At 43.0% G+C, this 22,165-nt stretch overlaps 1 protein-coding gene across 3 annotated transcripts in view; it reads left to right on the forward strand.

The window, feature by feature from the left end:
• The window catches only part of LOC115169339 (kelch-like protein 24), a 59,696-nt gene extending 42,904 nt beyond the window's left edge, over positions 1 to 16,792 (forward strand). For all 3 annotated transcript variants that reach the window (XM_029724862.1, XM_029724863.1, XM_029724861.1), the window contains 3 exons: positions 8,176 to 8,364; positions 16,093 to 16,281; positions 16,521 to 16,792. In XM_029724862.1, the coding sequence (XP_029580722.1) occupies positions 8,176 to 8,364; positions 16,093 to 16,281; positions 16,521 to 16,724 (582 nt within the window). In that variant the 3' untranslated portion in view covers positions 16,725 to 16,792. The remainder of the gene's footprint in view (positions 1 to 8,175; positions 8,365 to 16,092; positions 16,282 to 16,520) is intronic.
• The last annotated feature ends 5,373 nt before the right edge of the window (positions 16,793 to 22,165 follow it).

Below are 22,165 nucleotides of genomic sequence, written 5' to 3' on the forward strand. Positions count from 1 at the left end.
ATTATTTGAATTCCATTTCATTTTTTTTTCCTTCTGTGAGCTCAATGCGCACATTGCACTGCAGTTTCTCTAGAGAAAATCAGATAATCAGATAATGCCCGAACTGTGCGATGGAGTAGGGAGTTGTAGTTTCCAACATGCCAATGTTCTACATACAGTAGTTTAGCGCAGAAAACGTGATAATTAACTACAATGACCATAATCCATTGAGCGTCTACTTGTCCGGTCTGTGTTTCTTTTACGCCTGCTATGTAATACAGAAGAATACCCAATTAAGATGGGATACATAGAGAGCAGTTTCTTTGCAAGGTACACTACATGACCAAAATTATGTGGACACCTGTTCGTTGAAATCTCATTCAACGAACAGGTGTCATGGGCATTAATATGGAGTTGGTCCCCCCTTTGCTGCTATTACAACCTCCACTCTTCTGGGAAGGCTTCCACTAGATCTTGGAACATTGCTGTGGGGACTTGCTTCCATTCAGCCATGAGCATTTGTGAGGTCGGGCACTGATGTTGGCCGATTAGGCCTGGCTCGCAGTCGGCGTTCCAATTCATCCCAAAGGTGTTTGATGGGGTTGAGGTCAGGGCTCTGTGCGAGACAGTCAAGTTCTTCCACACCGATCTCGACAAACCATTTCTTTATGGACCTCGCTTTGTGTATGGGGGTGTTGTCATGCTGAAACAGGAAAAGGCCTTCCCCAAACTGTTGCCACAAGGTTGGAAGCATAGAATCTGCTAGAATGTCATTGTATCCTGTAGCATTAAGTTTTCCCTTCACTGGAACTAAGGGGCCTAGCCTAAACCATGAAAAACAGCCCCAGACCATTATTCCTCCACCACCAAACTTAACAGTTAGCACTATGCATTGGGGCAGGTAGCGTTCTCCTGGCATCCGTCAAACTTAGATTCTGCCAGATGGTGAAGCGGGATTCATCACTCCAGAGAACACGATTCCACTACTCCAGAGTCCAATAGCGGCAAGCTTTACACTACTCCAGCCATTACGTGCTTCAGCACTCGGCAGTCCCGTTATGTGAGCTTGTGTGGTCTACCATTTGGCGGCTGATCCGTTGTTGCTCCTACATGTTTCCAGTTCACAATAACAGCACTTACAGTTGACCGGGGCAGCTTTAGCAGGGCAGAAATTTGACAAACTGACTTGTTGGAAAGGTAGCATCCTATGACGATGCCACGTTGAAAGTCACAGAGCTCTATGGGCCATTCTACTGCCAATGTTTGACTATGGAGATTGCATGGCTGTGTGCTTGGTTTTATACACCTGTCAGCAACGGGTTTGGCTGAAATAGCCGAATCCAGACATTTAAGTGGGTGTCCACATACTTTTGTATATGTAGTCCATCTCTACCTGAAAATCCATGATCTAATTGATTGACTGTTGGCATTCAGCAGTCATAAAAGTATACCTTATTTACTTTGAAGAACTACTGAAATTGGGAATTTGTCAGACAGCATAGGCAGCAGCTCCAAAAAGATGAGATGATTACTTGGAATTAAATAATGAAGTCATCAAAACAAAATTATGTCAAGTTAAAAAATAATCAAAATAGCTGACACCATTCAGTATTGTTTCAGATAGAACCTTAGAGTTCTAAGTTTATAAGTTATTTTTGTGAAACCAGACAAGCCACAATATGTAACTTCTTGGGCGACCCAATCAAATTCACATAGAAAGTTGAGTTCTAGATTGTTTATTCTCATTGAAAGCAAGTCTAAGAGGGGTAGATCAAATCAAATAGGATTTGTCACATGCGCCGAATACCACAGGTGTAGACATTACAGTGAAATTCTTACTTACAAGCCCTTAACCAACAATGCTGTAAGAAGTTTTAAGAAAGTGTTAAGTAAAATTTTTTAAATAAAAGTAACAAATAATTATATACAGGGGGTGCCGGTACAGAGTCAATGTGCGGGGGCACCTGTTAGTCGAGGTAATTGAGGTAATATGTACATGTAGGTAGAATTATTAAAGTGTCTATGCATAGTTAAACAGATAGTAGCAGCAGCGTAAAAGGGGGGGGGGGCAATGCAAATAGTCTGGGTAGCCCTTTGATTAGCTGTCTTATGGCTAGGGGATTGAAGCTGTTAAGAAGCCTTTTGGACCTAGACTTGGCGCTCCGGTACCGCTTGTCGTGTGGTATCAGAGAGCACAGTCTATGACTAGGGTGGCTTCCTCTGACACCGCCTGGTATAGAGGTCCTGGATGGCAGGAAGCTTGGCCCCAGTGATATACTGGGCCGTATGCACTACCCTCTGTAGTGCCTTGCGGTCGGAGGCCGAGCAGTTGCCATCCCAGGCAGTGATGCAACCCGTCAGGATGCTCTCGATGGTGCAGCTGTAAAACCTTTTGAGGATCTGAGGATCCATGCCAAATCTTTTCAGTCTCCTGTTCTAATAGGATTTGTCGTGCCCTCTTCACGACTGTCTTAGTGTGTTTAGACCATGATAGTTTGTTGGTGATGTGGACACCAAGGAACTTGAAGCTCTCAACCTGCTCAACTACATCCCTGTCGATGAGAATGGGGGTTTGCTCGGTCCTCCTTTTCCTGTAGTCCACAATCGTCTCCTTTGTCTTGATCACGTTGAGGGAGAGTTTGTTGTCCTGGCACCAAATGGCCAGGTCTTTGATCTCCTCCCTATAGGTTGTCTCATCGTTGATCAGGCCTTCCACTGTTGTGTCATTGGCAAACTTGATGATGGTGTTGGAGTCGTGCCTGGCCATGCAGTCATGAGTGAACAGGGTGTACAGTAAGGGACTGAGCACGCACCCCTGAGCGACCCTCGTGTTGAGGAGCAGTGTGGCGGATGTGTTGTTACCTACTCTTACCGCCAGGAAGTCCAGGATCCTGTTGCAGAGTGAGGTGTTTAGTCCCAGGGTCCTTAGCTTAGTGATTAGCTTTGAGGGCACTATGGTGTTAAACGCTGAACTGTAGTCAATGAATAGCATTCTCACATAGGTGTTGCTTTTGTCCAGGTGGGAAAGGGCAGTGTTGAGTTAAAGAGATTGCATCATCTGTGGATCTGTTGGGGCGGTATGCAAATTGGAGTGGTTTTAGGGTTTCTGGGATAATGGTGTTGATGTGAGCCATGGCCAACCTTTCAAAGCACTTCATGGCTACAGACGTGAGTGCTACGGGTCAGTAGTCATTTAGGCAGGTTACCTTAGTGTTCTTGAGTACAGGGACTATGGTGGTCTGCTTGAAACATGTTGGTATTACAGACCCAGTCAGGGACAGGTTTAAAATGTCGGTGAAGACACTTGCCATTTGGCCAGCGCATGCTCAGAGTACACGTCCTGGTAATCTGTCTGGCCCTGTTTAAAGGTCTTACTCACATCGGCTACAGAGAGCGTGATCACACAGTTGTCCGGAACAGCTGATGCTCTCATGCATGTTTCAGTGTTACTTGCCTCGAAGCCAGCATAGAAGTAATTTAGCTGATACTGGGCAGCTTGCGGCTATGCTTCCCTTTGTAGTCTGTAATAGTTTGCAAGCCCTGCCACATCCAACGAGTGTCGGAACCAATGTAGTACATTTCAATCATAGTCCTGTATTGAAGCTTTGTCTGTTTGATGGTTCGTCAGAGGCCATAGCGGGATTTCTTATAAGCTTCCGGGTTAGAGTCCCGCTCCTTGAAAGCGGCAGCTCTAGCCATTAGCTCAGTGCGGATGTTGCCTGTAATCCATAGATTCTGATTGGGGTACGTACGGTCACTGTGGGGACGACGTCATTGATGCACTTATTGATGAAGCCAGTGACTCATGTGGTGTACTCCTCAATGCCATCGGCAGAATCCCGGAACATATTCCAGTCTGTGCTAGCAGAACAGTCCTTTAGCTCAGCATCTGCTTCATCTGACCACTTTCTTATTGACCGAGTCACTGTGGCATGTCAAGAAGCTGTTTAAACAGCATGATCATTACACAGGGGCACCTTGTTTTGGAACAATAAAATGCCACTCTAAATGTGAAGATTTGTCACACCACTCAATGCCACAGATGTCTCAAGTTTTAACGGGAGGGTCTTGACCTGACTGCAGTTCGGCATTGTAACCAACTTCAGTGGGCAGTCAACAACCTGGTCAACTCTATGCGAAGGAGATGTGTGAGGCAAATGATTGTCACACCAGATACTGACTGGTTTTCTGATCCACACCCATACCTTTTTTTTTAAAGGTATCTATGACCAACAGATGCATATCAGTATTCCCAATCGACTGATTTCCTTATATGAACTGTAACTCAGTATAATCTTTGAAATTGTTGCATGTTGCGTTTTATATTTTTGTTCTGTGTACATACTATATATCTTCTGTGAGTCATATCTGTTGCATTTGTTTAAGGAGGTTGTGTGAAATGGAGGGGAAACAGGGGTGTTGGTCTGTCCTGTTGTTAGCAGCACGTGGCTCTCTCTACCTACAGTAGAAATATTTCTCTACCTCTCTCTCTTCCTATATATATATATATATTATTCTTTTTTTTCCCAGTTTGGAAAGTAGGCAGAATTTATGAACTGCCTCAGTTGCTATGCAAATAACCAGGTGTTCGGTCAGCTTCCCTCTCATTTCTCTTTACCGCTCTCTTCCTCCTCCCCCATCTCTTTGTCCTTTATTTGTCTCTTGCTTACCTTCTCTGTTTCTCTAGAAGTGTCTAGTTCAATTCAATTTTAATTTAACGGCTTTATTGGCATGGGAAACATTTGTTAACACTGCCAAAGCAAGTGAAGTAGATAATAAACAAAAGTGAAATAAACAATAAAAATTAACAGTAAACATTACACTAACAGAAGTTCCAAAAGAATAAAGACATTTCAAATGTCATATTATGTCTACATACAGTTGTAACGATGTGCAAATAGTTACATTTCAAAAGGGAAAATAAACATAAATATGGGTTGTATTTACAATGGTGTTTGTTCTTCACTGGTTGCCTTTTTCTTGTGGCAACAGGTCTCAAATCTTGCTGCTGTGATGTCACACTGTGGTATTTCACCCAGTAGATATGGGAGTTTATCAAAATTGGGTTTGTTATCGAATTCTTTGTGGATCTGTCTAATCTGAGGGAAATATGTGTCTCTAATATGGTCATATATTTGGCAGCTCAGTTTCCACCTCATTTTGTGGGCAGTGTTCACATAGTTCACATGTCTTCTCTTGATAGCCAGGTCTGCCTACGGCGGCCTTTCTCAATAGGAAGTCTCTGTCTCTCTTTCCTTTCTTCCTATTTCTCTCTTAATCTCTACCTCCACCCCCTCTCTCATCCTCCCTCGCGATCTCCCTCCCTCTCTTCCTCTCTACCTGTTCACCTGCCTATGTAGAAGAGAGGCGGGAACAGCCAAGAGGCAACAGGTTGCATAAGAGACGTGTTGATGGGTTTGTATGTCAGTTGAACCAGTCAGACTGTCTGCTCTCTGTCTCTCTGGCACCCATCCACATCCTTCAGTTTTTCCTCAACCTTACTGAATTTATATGCTTTGAACCCATTAACATCAACCACCAGGGGACTGTCAAGTAAGTTATAGTCAAATACTGTATGGAAAATTATATTTACCATTGACAATTTTTTTCTATTCAGCAGTTCAAAAAGAAGAGTTTTGAAATGTGTATTTTTTGCTATTGGATTAAATGGTAGTTAAAATGACTAAATGGTGAGCCTATCATTATCTGATGTATTGGTGACTAAACAATGTTCTCATGGTATTTCACGGAAAACTTCGATTTTACATGAATGACTCGGGGTGAAAGATATGTGAAGCCCAATGAATTCACAATCAAAGGTTCTGAACATGAAATAGGACTCACACTGCTGTGACAAAGATGAGTTTGAATTAGCCATCCACTCCAGACCGGAATTTGGAAATTATATGTGTATATGTGCGTGTGCGTGCGCAGTGTGAGATGTAGTGTGATTGAGTTGAAGAGCTAGTTTATCTGATGTGGTTACTGTCTGCTATGTCTTTAATGTATTACCCGTGACACACACACAAATAGGAGGGTTATGGTGCCAGTTGTAATGAAGTCATACATAGTTGGTTTCTCAAATGACTGCCACGCCTGGTTCACCAACTACTCTCAGACAGAGTTCAGTGTGTCAAATCGGAGGGCCTGTTGTCTGGACCTCTGGCAGTCTCTATGGGGGTGCCACAGGGTTCAATTCTTGGGCCGACTCTTTTCTCTGTATACATCAATGATGACGCTCTTGCTGCTGGTGATTCTCTGATCCACCTCTACGCAGACGACACCATTTTGTATACTTCTGGCCCTTCTTTGGACACTGTGTTAACTAACCTCCAGATGAGCTTCAATGCCATACAACTCTCCTTCCGTGGCCTCCAACTGCTCTTAAATGCAAGTAAAACTAAATGCATGCTTTTCAACCGATCACTGCCTGCATCTGCCCCCCCCCCCCGTCCAGCATCACTACTCTGGACGGTTCTGACTTAGAATATGTGGACAACTACAAATACCTGGGTGTCTGGTTGGACTGGAAACTTTCCTTCCAGACTCACATTAAGCATCTCCAATCCAAAATTAAATCTAGAATCAGCTTTCTGTTTCGCAACAAAGCATCTTTCACTCATGCTGCCAAACATACCCTCGTAAAACTGACTATCCTACCGGTCCTTGACTTCGGCGATGTAATTTACAAAATAGCCTCCAACACTCTACTCAGCAAATTGGATGCAGTCTATCACAGTGCCATCCGTTTTGTCATCAAAGCCCCATATACTACCCACCACTACAACCTGTATGCTCTCATTGGCTGGCTCTCGCTTAATATTCGTCGCCAAACCCACTGGCTCCAGGTCATCTATAAGTCTTTGCTAGGTAAAGCCCCGCCTTATCTCAGCTCACTGGTCACCATAGCACGCACTCCAGCAAGAATATTTCACTGGTCACCCCCAAAGCCGCCTTTCCTTCCAGTTCTTTGCTACCAATGACTGGAATGAAATGCAAATATCACTGAGGCTGGAGACTCATATCCTTCACTAACTTTAAGCATCAGTTGTCAGAGCAGCTTACAGATCATTGCACCTGTACATAGCCTATCTGTAAATAGCCCACCCAACTACATCATCCCCATACTGTTATTTATTTTTTTGCCCCTTTGCACCCCAGTATCTTTAATTACACATGAATCTTCTGCACATCTATCACTAATTGCTAAATTGTAATTATTTTTGCCACTATGGCCTATTTATTGCCTTACCTCCCTAATCTTACTTCATTTGCACACATTGTATATAGACTTTTCTATTGTGTTATTGGACTGTACATTTGTTTATTCCATGTGTAACTCTGTGTTGTAGTTTTTGTCGCACTGCTTTGCTTTATCTTGGCCAGGTTGCAGTTGTAAATGAGAACTTGTTCTCAACTGGCCTACCTGGTTAAATAAAGGTGAAATAATAATAAATAAAAAAAAGCATGAATCATGTCATCTTATACCGTTTACCGGATTGACCGGTTCTACCTCAAGAGGCAGGAACTGGTATACACACATGGAACAGTGGCTTCTTGTAAACAAACCTGTCTCTATGCCACAGACAATGGCGCTGTGCATGCATGCATGGGTGCGTGTGTGCGTTCGTATGTGTCATGCAGTACCAGTAACCAAAAAAGTGTTAAACAAATCAAAATATATGATATATTTGAGATTCTTCAAAGTAGCCACCCTTTGCCTTGCATTTCAATTAAGGTCAATTAACTTATAACAAGGCACACCTGTTAATTGAAATGCATTCCAGGTGACTACCTCATGAAGCTGGTTGAGAGAATGCCAAGAGTGTGCAAAGCTGTAATCAAGGCAAAGGGTTGGTATTTGAAGAATCTCAAATATAAAATATATTTTGATTTGTTTAACACTTTTTTGGTTACTGCATGATTCCATATGTGTTTATTCATAGTTCTGATGTCTTCACTATTATTCTACATTGTAGAAAATTGTAAAATAAAGACAAACCCTTGAATGAGTAGGTGTGTCCAAACGTTTGACTGGTACTGTATATGCAGTGTTTAGGCAGGATTTTGTGTGTGCACAGGTTGAACACTCTTGGCAGGGGAATTCTTACCTGAGGTGTGTGTGCATTGTAGCCAATGCAAACGCTAATCAATATTGTTCTAACCACTGTGATTATATGTGTGTTCTCTGTACAGGTCTATGCAGTGGGAGGGTATGACGGTCAGAGTCGTCTGAGCAGTGTGGAGTGCTATGACTCCTTCTCTAACCGCTGGACAGAGGTGGCTCCCATGAAGGAGGCGGTCAGTTCTCCGGCCGTGTCCAGCTGTGCTGGGAAGCTCTTTGTCATCGGGGGAGGGCCCGATGACAACACTTGCTCTGATAAGGTGGGTAGACCCATAGGGTACACCATACACATGGATAACTGGCTAAGATGCACCTTTACCTTTCGTAGATACACCACACGTTAGATAAACATGGATAATAGAAAAGGTTTGATACACACCTACACCATACCTTTCAGATATGAACTTATAAATCCCAGTAATGAATGAATGTTGTTAACTTACCTTTACTGTCCTTATTTGTCATTCAAGAGGAAATTCTTTCCACAGTTCATAACAGTTACACTTATACAGTACATCAACAACCCTCTGTCTCCACCACCATCACCACCCCTCCCCTTATGCATCCATAACAGTAAACAGGGATTCTGATTTTGGAATCAAGTACTTGTGAGATTTGCGCCTACCCTACACCTCGATCCAATAACACTGTCTAATAACCCAGACTGACATTACAACACAAGGGTTGAATAAGGTGGAGGTTTATTCAGATCAAGTACAGCGAGTGAAACCAGAGTCAGATGAGTCAAACCATGTTTTCCATGCTAAAATATGCAATATTTTAATGAGGTTTAATGAGACACCTTTTATAGTTCATCAGTTGTCATTGGAGGTGTTGTGACATCAGACAGAGAGCAATATCACCACACCTCCCTATAGCTGGAGGGAGGATGGAGGACTAGGGAATGGCCCTATAGCTGGAGGGAGGATGGAGGACAAGGGAATGGCCCTATAGCTGGAGGGAGGATGGAGGACTAGGGAAGGTATACCACACCTACCTATAGCTGGAGGGAGGATGGAGGACCAGGGAATGGCTCTATAGCTGGAGGGAGGATGGAGGACTAGGGAAGGTATATCACCACACCTACCTATAGCTGGAGGGAGGATGGAGGACTAGGGAATGGCCCTATAGCTGGAGGGAGGATGGAGGACTAGGGAAGGTATATCACCACACCTCCCTATAGCTGGAGGGAGGGTGGAGGACTAGGGAATGGCCCTATAGCTGGAGGGAGGATGGAGGACAAGGGAATGGCCCTATAGCTGGAGGGAGGATGGAGGACTAGGGAATGGCCCTATAGCTGGAGGGAGGATGGAGGACAAGGGAATGGCCCTATAGCTGGAGGGAGGATGGAGGACTAGGGAAGGTATACCACACCTACCTATAGCTGGAGGGAGGATGGAGGACCAGGGAATGGCTCTATAGCTGGAGGGAGGATGGAGGACTAGGGAAGGTATATCACCACACCTACCTATAGCTGGAGGGAGGATGGAGGACTAGGGAATGGCTCTATAGCTGGAGGGAGGATGGAGGACTAGGGAAGGTATATCACCACACCTACCTATAGCTGGAGGGAGGATGGAGGACCAGGGAATGGCTCTATAGCTGGAGGGAGGATGGAGGACTAGGGAAGATATATCACCACACCTACCTATAGCTGGAGGGAGGATGGAGGACTAGGGAATGGCCCTATAGCTGGAGGGAGGATGGAGGACTAGGGAATGGCCCTATAGCTGGAGGGAGGATGGAGGACTAGGGAATGGCCCTATAGCTGGAGGGAGGATGGAGGACTAGGGAATGGCCCTATAGCTGGAGGGAGGATGGAGGACTAGGGAAGGTATACCACACCTACCTATAGCTGGAGGGAGGATGGAGGACCAGGGAATGGCTCTATAGCTGGAGGGAGGATGGAGGACAAGGGAATGGCCCTATAGCTGGAGGGAGGATGGAGGACTAGGGAAGGTATACCACACCTACCTATAGCTGGAGGGAGGATGGAGGACCAGGGAATGGCCCTATAGCTGGAGGGAGGATGGAGGACTAGGGAAGGTATATCACCACACCTACCTATAGCTGGATGGAGGACCAGGGAATGGCCCTATAGCTGGAGGGAGGATGGAGGACTAGGGAAGGTATACCACACCTACCTATAGCTGGAGGGAGGATGGAGGACTAGGGAATGGCCCTATAGCTGGAGGGAGGATGGAGGACTAGGGAAGGTATATCACCACACCTACCTATAGCTGGAGGGAGGATGGAGGACTAGGGAATGGCCCTATAGCTGGAGGGAGGATGGAGGACTAGGGAATGGCCCTATAGCTGGAGGGAGGATGGAGGACTAGGGAATGGCCCTATAGCTGGAGGGAGGATGGAGGACTAGGGAATGGCCCTATAGCTGGAGGGAGGATGGAGGACTAGGGAATGGCCCTATAGCTGGAGGGAGGATGGAGGACTAGGGAATGGCCCTATAGCTGGAGGGAGGATGGAGGACTAGGGAAGGTATATCACCACACCTACCTAAAGCTGGAGGGAGGATGGAGGACTAGGGAATGGCTCTATAGCTGGAGGGAGGATGGAGGACAAGGGAAGGTATATCACCACACCCAGCTATAGCTAGATGGAGGACTAGTGAAGGGCCAAGACTACAGTGGTGGTCATAATGGATCAATTCCAATCTTATTGGTCACATACACATGGTTAGCAGAAATGCTTGTTATTCTATTTCCGACAGTGCAGTAATATTGAACAAGTAATCTAAAAATTCCCCAACAACTAACTAATACCCACAGATTTAAAGGGGTGAATGAGAATATGTACATATAAGTATATGGATGAGCGATTGCCAAGCGGCATAGGCAAGGTGCAATAGATGGTATAAAATACAGTTGAAGTCGGAAGTTTACATACACTTAGGTTGGAGTCATTAAAACTCGTTTTTCAACCACTCCACAAATTTATTGTTAACAAACTATAGTTTTGGCAAGTCGGTTAGGACATCTACTTTGTGCATAACACAAGTAAATTTTCCAACAATTGTTTGCAGACAGATTATTTCACTGTATCACAATTCCAGTGGGTCAGAAGTTTACATACACTAAGTTGACTGTGCCTTTAAACAGCTTGGAAAATTCTAGAAAATGTCATGGCTTTAAAAGCTTCTGATAGGCTAATTGACATCATTTGAGTCAATTGGAGGTGTACCTGTGGATTTATTTCAATGCCTACCTTCAAACTCAGTGCCTCTTTGCTTGACATCATGGGAAAATCAAAAGAAATCACCCAAGACCTCAGAAAAAAATGGTAGACCTCCACAAGTCTGGTTCATCCTTGGGAGCAATTTCCAAACGCCTGATGGTACCACGTTCATCTGTACAAACAATAGTATGCAAGTATAAACACCATGGGACCACTCAGCCGTCATACCGCTCAGGAAGGAGACGCGTTCTGTCTCCTAGAGATTAACGTATTTGGTGCGAAAAGTGCAAATCAATCCCAGAACAGCAAAGGACCTTGTGAAGATGCTGGAGGAAACAGGTACAAAAGTATCTATATCCACAGTAAAACAAGTCCTATATCAATATAACCTGAAAGGCCACTCAGCAAGGAAGAAACCACTGCTCCAAAACCGCCATAAAAAAGCCAGACTACGGTTTGCCACTGCACATGGGGACAAAGATTGTACTTTTTGGAGAAATGTCCTCTGGTCTGATGAAACAAAAATAGAACTGTTTGGCCATAATTACCATCGTTATGTTTGGAGGAAAAAGGGGTAGGCTTGCGAGCCGAAGAACATCCCAACCGTGAAGCACAGGGGTGGCAGCATCATGTTGTGAGGGTGCTTTGCTGCAGGAGGGACTGGTGCACTTTACAAAATAGATGGAATCATGAGGAAGGAAAATGGCAAATTATGTGGATATATTGAAGCAACATCTCAAGACATCAGTCAGGATGTTAAAGCTTGGTTGCAAATGGGTCTTCCAAATGGACAATGACCCCAAGCATACTTCCAAAGTTGTGGCAAAATTGATTAAGGACAACAAAGTCAAGTATTGGAATGGCCATCAGAAAGCCCTGACCTCAATTCTATAGAAAATTTGTGAGCAGAACTGAAAAAGCCTGTGTGAGCAAGGAGGCCTACAAACCTGACTCAGTTACACCACCTGTCAGGAGGAATGGGCCAAAATTCACCCAATGTATTGTGGGAAGCTTGTGGAAGGCTATCCGAAATGTTTCACCCAAGTGTAACGCGTGTGGAGGACCAAGACGCAACAGGAAAGTGTATACTCATCTTTTTTAATATTGATGAAGGAGAAACAAATGAAACACGTAAACAATTAACGGACACGACACTAACAGTTCTGTCAGGTGATAAGCACAAAACAGAATACATCTACCCACAATCCACAATACAAACAAACCCCTAATTATAGGACCTTCAATCAGAAGCAACGAGGAGCCGCTGCTTCCAATTGAAGGTCAAGATCAAAACTGCACATAGAAACAGAGTGACTAGAATAAACATAGAAAATGCCCTAACAGAACATATACCAAAACTCTAGAGCACTCTAGTCAAACATACTTGTCTATACACATAGATTAACAATCCCTGAAACATATAAACAAAATACCCCCTGCCACGTCCTGACCATACTAAACACTAACAAATAACACCTTTACAGGTCAGAACATGACACCAAGTTAAACAATTTAAAGGCAATGCTACCAAATACTAATTGAGTGTATGTAAACTTCTGACCCACTGGGAATGTGATGAAAGAAATAAAAGCTAAAATAAGTTATTCTGTCTACTATTATTCTGACATTTCACATTCTTAATATAAAGTGGTGATCGTAAGTGACCTAAGACAGGGAATTTTTACTAGGATTAAATGTCAGGAATTGTGAAAAACTGAGTTTAAATGTATTTGGCTAAGGTGTATGTCCGACATCAACTGTACATGTGATATGAGTAATGTAAGATATGTAAACATTGTTAAAGTGGCATTATTTAAATTGGCATTGTTTAAAGTGACTAGTGATCCATTTATTAAAGTGGCCAGTGATTGGGTCTTAATGTTGGCAGCAGCCTCTCTGAGTTAGTGATTGCTGTTTAACAGTCTGGTGGCCTTGAAATAGAAGCTGTTTTTCAATCTCTCGGTCCCAGCTTTGATGCACCTGTACTGACCTCGCCTTCTGGATGGTAGCGGGGTGAACAGGCCGCGGCTCGGATGGTTGTTGTCCTTGATGATCTTTTTGGCCTTCCTGTGACATTGGGTGCTGTAGGTGTCATGGAGGGCAGGTAGTTTGCCCCCGGTGATGCGTTGTGCAGTTGCCGTACCAGGCTGTGATTCTGCCCGACAGGATGCTCTCGATTGTGCATCTGTAAAAGTTTGTCAGGGTTTTGGGTGACAAGTCAAATTTCTTCAGCCTCTTGAGGTTGAAGAGGCACTGTTGCGCCTTCTTCACCACACTGTCTGTGTCAGTGGACCATTTCAATTTGTCTGTGATGTGTACGCCCAGGAACTTAAAACTTTCCACCTTCTCCACTGCTGTCCCTTCCATGTGGATAGTGGGGTGCTCCCTCTGCTGTTTCCTGAAGTCCACGATCATCTCCTTTGTTTTGTTGACGTTGAGTGAGCACGGAATACAGTGAAGTTAGATTAAACAATATTAGTGATATTATGTCTTGAATATTCCCCATTTTAGCCTATACTGTTAGAAATGTGTGGGGCGTTATTTAAAGGAGAAGCTTTAAGTTTGAGGACACACAAAGACTGAAAGTATTGGTGGCAGGCATTTGCCAGAGGATAAAGACATGCGTGAAATTAGAGCCTTAGAAGTTAGTCAATACAGAATAGTATGGTTTGAGAGACTGTTAGATTAGACAGTAGGTTAGGTGGCTGGAGCCCGGATGTAAACCAAACTCAAAATCTAGGACAATCATATCTCCTGGAATTAGAATGGCAGTAGGGTTTCTCTATTCTCTTCTTTGAACCACTGGTGGTGTCTGATACATGCACACAGACACAGACAACAAAGGCTGCAGTGTCTCTGTCTCTGACTCTGTCTGAGTCTCAGGTAGCACAGGGATCACACTTGGGCTGGGTTCGAATTGTTGAATAGCTTTATATCTCATTATCCTGTGTATTTCCAACAAACATGTCCACATTGGCACGATGTTGGCCCGAGGCAGGCTACAATGTTGGCCCATGTAGGCTGCCAATATTGGGCCAATGCGCCTTTGTTCATCGACTCCACGTTGGCCCCCAAGGCATTGAGTGTAGCCCAGTGTGGCCTAGTGTTGGCAGGCCATATTAGGTGAAGACAGCCCTCACTTTGCCTGAACAAAGCTTTTCCCAGCAAACATACCCACATTGGCCCAATGCGGACTAAAATATTGGCCCCATGTAGGCGTCCCACATTGGGCCGATGCTCTTTTTCTATTTAATATGAATGTAATTATTTATATAATTTATTAATTACAATTTAGTTCAATGCATAAATTGCATAGTTTCAAGCCTTGAAGTTATATAAGGAACATGATACATTGTATCAGAAATACAACCAAGTTGTTACTATCCTACATATATTTTTACAAGAGTGTAGTTGGGTAATATTTATCATATACAGTGCATTCGGAAAGTATTCAGACTCCTTGACTAAAAACATCCCCACAGCATAATCCTGCCACCCCCATGCTTCACCGTAGGGATGGTGCCAGGTTTCCTCCAGACGTGATGCTTGGCATTCAGGCCAAAGAGTTCAATCTTGGTTTTATCAGACCAGAGAATCTTGTTTCTCATGGTCTGGGAGCCCTTTTAGTGCCTTTTGTCAAACTCCAAGCGGGCTGTCATGTGCCTTTTACTGAGGAGTGGCTTCCATCTGGCCACTCTACCCTGAAGGCATTTGGTGGAGTGCTGCAGAGGTGGTTGTCCTTCTGGAAGCTTCTCCCGTCTCCACAGAGAAACTGGAGCTCTGTCAGAGTGACCATTGGGATCTTGGTCACCTCCCTGACCAAGGCCCTTCCCCCCTGATTGCTCAGTTTGGCAGGGCGGCCAGCTCTAGGAAGAGTCTTGGTGGTTCCAAACTTCTTCCATTTAATAATGATGGAGGCTACTGTGTTCTTGGGGACCTTCAATGCTGCAGAGTTTTTTGGTACCCTTCCCCAGATCTGTGCCTCGACACTATCCTCTATAGACAATTCCTTCAACCTCATGGCTTGGTTTTTGCTCTGACATGCACTGTCAACTGTGGGACCTTATATAGACTGGTGTGTGTCTTTCCAAATCATGTCCAATCAATTGAATTACCACAAGTGGACTCCAATCAAGTTGTAGAAACATCTCGAAATTGAGCTCAGGTGCATCAACTTTGGGCTGTTGACCGTTCTTGATATACATGAAAAGGGGAAAGGAGAGCTGCAGACTAGGAGCTCAGATGCAATAATTTAATAACCAACGTTTGGACAGACAAGCTGTCTTCATCAGGGTATAATGACCATTCTTGATACAGACGGGAAACAGTTGAGCGTTAAAAACCCAGCAGCGACACACTCAAAGCGGTGCGCATGGCACCTATTACCATACCCCATTCAAAGGCACTTAAATCTTTTGTCTTGCCCATTAACCCTCTGAATGGCACACATACACAATCCATGTCTCAATTCTCTCAAGGCTTAAAAATCCTTCTTTAACCTGTCTCCTCTCCTTCATCTACACTGATTGAAGTAGATAAACAGGTGATATCAATAAGGGATCACCTGGTCAGTCTAAGTCATGGAAAGAGCAGGTGTATACTCTGTGTATAAATCTGTTTCTTAGTGTTTCACCAAGATGCACATACAGTAGACAAGAAAGGTTGTACTGCATAAGGTTTTCATGCATTATGTTCTGAGTCCAATTATCCTTTCAAAGCTATGTTTCATACCACACTTTTTCAAACCAAAAAGAATCAATCAATCATTAATCACTCAATCCACGTGATTTCTCTAGGTCCAGTGCTATGATCCAGAGGCAGACACCTGGGCGCTAAGGGCAAGCATCCCCATCGCTAAGCGCTGCATCACGGCGGTCTCCCTGAACAACATGATCTACGTGTCAGGTGGTCTAACCAAGTCTATCTTCTGCTACGACCCTGCAGAGGACTACTGGATGCACGTGGTGCACACCTTCAGCAAACAGGTAAGGATGTCATTTATGGCACAGAGACACTGGAGATTCTGTTTCATTTCAACTTCAGAGCTGCTATGAGGTTTGCACATAACAATGGTCTATGAAAACAAATACAATGTTGACCTTACATCATAACTGGAGCTTTTTGATTTCACAAAAATAAGTTGTTTTTGTTTTGTCAAGACCCTGATAAGTCAACCGTGGTGAGGCATATTTCCCTGACTCTCTCTCTCTCGTTCTCTCTCCAGGAGAGCTGTGGAATGTCGGTGTGTAATGGGAAGATCTTTATCCTGGGTGGGCGGGGTGAGAACGGCGAGGCCTCTGACACCATTCTGTGTTACGACCCGGCAACGGGCATCATCACCGGCGTGGCGGCCATGCCTCGCCCCATCTCCTACCACGGCTGTGTCACCATCCATCGTTACAACGAGAAGTTCCACCACCGGCCCTGACCACACAAACACACAAACGCACAGGCTTGTACATAAACATGCTTTAAAAGACATTCACTCACACAAAAGTATTCTTAAGACACGCGCTCTCTAAAAAGGGTGCAAATAGACATGCACACACTCTCAACCCTTTTTTTCGTCTCAAGAAGCAACTCATTTAGAAATTCAGACCACAGCCCCAGTTTCAGTTTCACTTGTTTCCTTATTGTCCCGTGAAGCAACAGTCTGTTGCTGGTATTGTGGTATTCCTGCTATGCTACTCCAGATCCATCTATGCCTGCCAGTTGACTTTGTTAAGGTGGTTGTTCAATGGAAAACCAAACCACAGACTGGCTGGTATGCCTCCAGACACCACTATGTCTGCGTTTAGATAGAGCCTTCATGGAGCCAGTGGCATAATCAGATCAGAGCAGGCAGACATGCGCTAGGGTTGTGGCGGTCATGAAATTTTGTCAGCCTTTGATTTTCAAGCAAATAACTGCCGGTGTCACGGTAGTTAACCGGTAATTAACATAAACACCTTTCACATCTCCTGGCTTCCACTCATAGCCTACAAGCCACTGATGCAGACCTTTGGAATATATACATTTCATTTAATACATTTAATATGGCCTACCCCATCACAATAAATCCATAATTTATTTTAGACTGGTCTAAAGAAACACGATATGAAGAAAATGTAGTCTGTATTTCAGAAGAACCGAAAAGCATACTCTTAGTTGTCCTTATGTTAGGTCCTGATCTGACTATGCCATATGGCTGTGGGCTACACTAGTTCATTTAGCAGACAAGATTTGCTTATTTTAGAGTATGAAGAATACAATAGCTAAATAAAATAGAAAGAATATTTTCTCAAAACGATTTCCGAGGGAGTGCGGTTAACAAAGAAACAGGTCCTCCTATACTGCTTAATTTAGAATTATACATGCAACTTTAGTTGTGATTCTAATGTTTGGCTATATGTTTTGATTTTTAATACGTTCTAAGGCTGCATGATGCGACTAATGATTATTTTTTTAAAGTCGCATGAAAGTCATTAGTTCTGCTTTGTTTCTTGAGCAGGCTGCACACACTTCATCATTTTCTCATTCACAATTTGACAAGCACTTGATAATATTCTCACCAGGCCTCGAATTTCCTGGCTGCATCCCCCTGGTGTGGCCGTAATGTCCCCTAAAAAAAATCCATGCCTTGCGGCCATTTGCCATTGTGCCCTTGGGCTGAATATAATATAATAATTATAATTCCCTTCTCCCGCCTTCCAATTGGCATGCTCCAAAGCACCTCTCACTCACATGGTTCTGTCAAATATCTCAATTCTTATTAGCCAATGCCCGTCACGTGATCGGGTCTTTCTCACTGGCATCTCAGCTCCGAAGTAGGCTGCAAGTGAAGACAGACAGATCAGGGACGCAACTGCGCGCATCTTTATCGAATTCCGAGGCGCATATTGTCAATGTTAGACGAATTGTCCACATTTTCTTTTAGTCAGCCAACAAGATGTGTAGGCCTAACAAACAGCAAAAGCACTAGCCTATGTCAATCTACTATCCCCCATAGTACAAAAGTTGACATATTCAATGGTCAACTTGTCCTTCTGTGCCAGAAATAAATATTCCAAACATACTCTGGGACAGTTGTGGGATGCGATAGATCCCAAATTAATATAACCATTCCCATCAAAAAAATGTCAAAGCAATGAGGCTGATGCAACAGATCAGAACATTTAGCTTAAAATCTAGATAAACAATAAGGCTATTTCTTCACATTATAAGCACAGCAATGCGCACACGACAGTGCGAATGTTCCGACATGCAATCAATTAGCAGGAAACCACCATTCTCAAAAGTGACCGCAAATGTGATTATGCATGTAATGCTTTATTATCTTCCCCAAACTTGGAACTCACAAGCCGCCTATGTATGCTGGTTAGTCTCTACACCGGTTGTAAAGGGGATTAATGTGCTTAATTCTAAGAAGTTATTTGACCACTTGAGTTGTAATACTAACCTTATCAAAACATATAGGCCTATGGGCTAGGCTACATTAGGTGTGCGACTATGATTTGAAAAAGTCACAAAGAAAAGGCATGAACTGTTTCTTGTCTTACTGGGCACGCTGAGCATCATTCACAAGTGATAATACATCATTCACAAGTGATAATATTGTTATCAGACTATTCTTAATTTTATCTTGTCTTTACTGTACATATACTAAATAATATATGTGTGAAATGAGTTTTGATTTTGAATTAACCATTATCATACACTTGTCTCAGAACAGGGGCAGGGGAAAAAATATGTGTCATCTATGCACTTAAATAGCGAATGGAGGACTCTTTTCCCGTGGTTAATTTTCATGCCAGCCAGGTAGGCTATACTCCTGTTGTAAAGAAAGCAATGTGCTTAATATTAGGAAAGTTGAGAAATAAATATATTAAGCCTAGTCTATAGAAAGCTGATGGGAGCCTCCTCTTTTTAGTAGAGACCATCACTCTGTTTTCTCACGCAATTGCATAGCCTATAGAAATGTTGCGCAAAATGAGCTCATGGGCTCTCATGAAGTGTTTGATTTGATTTTCCGATTACATTTCCATTGATGTCAGAGTGATTAGAGGGACGATAGAGTGCTGAGTACCAGGCAGTTAGCAAGTTTGGTAGGCTACTAATGACCATCAGTAGCATCAGAGGGCAGTTTTGGAGAAGCCTAATTACCGTGACTAAACAGTCACGTGGAATTTGACTGCGGTCATGACTTGTGAACGACGGTACAGCAGTAATACGGTCACTGTAACAGCCCTAGACATGCCTAGCATCAGTGTGTAGGCCACATGCATTCTTGTGCCAGTCGCAGCTCCTCATCTCCTCTTCCTAAGAACCAGAGATTGTGCTCTTTATGGACAGATAGAGACTATCTTTGATGGACAGATAGGGAGTTGTGATAGTGGATGAAACAAACTGTTGCTTTTAGAGATTATCTCCATAATCTTCAGGTGTTCAGGTGGACAAGTACTGACATAGTGAATTGTGATAGTGAACAGGAAAGCTTTGATTCGGACTTAAAAGAAATTCATAGGAATCGGGCACTGATTGACAAGGAGTGGTACAGTAATTCTTAGAACCCAGTTTTAAAATGCAATATGCATTCCAACAATCTTAAAAGTGCCTCCTCTTTCTTCGTAACCACTTGATAGTATCATGGAAATTGGAACAGTATCATGGATGTATCAAGCACCTGGAAGCCAGAGGGTAGGAATGTGGTTCCATGACTTCAATTTTATGTCGTTAAGCAGTGATTGTTTGGTATTAAACAAAACAAGCTGGCCTATGCTTATCCAAAAACAGAGGCCATGTCCAAATAGAACAAAACGTCTTCTTTTGTCTCATTGCCACTAATTTCAAATTACATTCATTTTAGGAAGCTACCTCCTGCTGTGGTCTGAACTCTGATTCTGCTTACTCCTATTTCCTTTTCCTGTTAGAGGTTCCCTTACTTACTCTTTCCATATCATCTCTTTCCTCTTCTCATATCCTACCTCTTATCACTGACACTGTCATCATAATTCCCTTTAATCTTTAGTATACACACACACACACACACAGATTTTTTGTTGTTGTTCAATTTATTAAATTATATTTGTCTTTTTTACTGTTGGATATTTGTACTGATGTTATACCTTGTGCTTGGTGGTGTGCTTGTTGCTACATAGAGTTTAGATAGTTGATTTGGATGTGTGGGTGATTTAGTCAATATCAGCAGGGCCGTTTTCTAGCATTTTGGGGGCCCAAAGCGAGATTTGGTTTGCAGAGAGAAAATGTTGCATTATTAAAACTAATTTCATGCAGTTCTACACATTTTGCCATGGGATGGAGAGAATTCTTTATTTAATTTTTGGGTTGTGGGCCCAATAGCGGCCGCTTATGTCGCTTTTGCCTAGAAACGGCACTCGATAACAGTTGCCTTAGTAGATGAAATCTGAAAGACTGTTATAAGTGAGTGGTATATTGGGTGATTTTACTATATGTAAACCAGTTGTAGCTTTATATCAAAATAATCTGTTTACTATTGTGCTGCTTACCCAGTGGCCTTGCCTCATATATGCAAATTCTATAGAACTCTATGCCATACATAGACAATGGCACCTCTCACCTGTATACTCATGCAATGTATAGCTCATGTACACAATGTAGCTCGGGGTAACCATGGAAACCTCCAGGTGTGTGTGCCGTTAGCTCTACCGAGCTGACACCTGTGTATTAACTCACAGGATGTGATTGATTGGCAGGTGTGATGGTGGACATTTTAAGTCTTGATTCTGGTCAGTAAAAGTCGCCTTTTACTTTTGGTGTCATTAGAATAAGAGATGAATTGCTGTGAATTGATGTATTGCTGTTATATGGTGACGTTGAGGCCTTCTCTTTACCACATTTTTATTTAAATGTTCTGTCATCCTTGTTTGCATATGGTTTGTGTCTTTTTGGTGGGTTTTTTTGTATCCGAGAGCCCCAATTGTGCGCTTTTACTATTATATCACAATGTAAATATGATTTTTTTATTTCCTTTTATTACTGTATCAGTAAATGCTATTTGCTTTCATGTGGCGTATGTGAGTGGAGTGAATGGAGCCTGTCAGCGCCTCATACTGGTCTGCCTGCTATTGCTGTGATCCCCCACAAATAGCACAACTATAATATGTGAGATCAAGATCAACACAAGGAGAGAAAAAGAGGGGGGGGTAGAGGAACATGCACACCGTTATTGGGTAAAGGATAAGGAAAGTTTTTTTTACTCAATTATGTTTTTACTAAATAAATCAAAATAAAATAAAATGTTAGCTTAATCTGCATTCCAGTGTTTTGTGTCATAGTTGAGCGAGAGAGACTTGTTGTTTCTTGTTGTTTCTTGTTGAATGCTGGGATTGTGTGTGTTGTTGATGTGTGATGCTTGTTTTTGACAGTCTGCCACAGGTAAGTCGTCTGCTCTATTTTGGATGACTCTCAAGGGGAGAAGTGATTGATGGATGTAAATGCAGAGTTAGGCATTTGGCTCAGATCAAATCCCTGAGGTGATGTTTTGAACCTGCTTTCATGGGAACCCTGGATTTGAACTATGGATTTGATGAATTTGTATAGCCTACAGTACTTGTGTACAAGATGAGGGCTAGTTCCACCTAGAGAATGCAATCCTTTGTGCCTGGAATAAGACAATATTGGATTAAAATCTGTCATTCTGATATTAAGGAAACAGAACATTAAAGTATGTATGATGTGATGTTCTAATCTCTCTTTCGCTTTGGTTCTTCTGTTTCTTCTGAAAATTAGCGTGGACTGTCTGAGCTATAGTATGTCGGACTGTAATTGCTGACTTGTGTAAATGAAGCATCAATAAAGTTATTCTCTATACTGAACGTGGTGTGCAGTTCTTATATGACATATTGCAAT

This window comes from Salmo trutta, chromosome 31 (assembly GCF_901001165.1).
Source record: "Salmo trutta chromosome 31, fSalTru1.1, whole genome shotgun sequence".
Taxonomy (NCBI): domain Eukaryota; kingdom Metazoa; phylum Chordata; class Actinopteri; order Salmoniformes; family Salmonidae; genus Salmo; species Salmo trutta.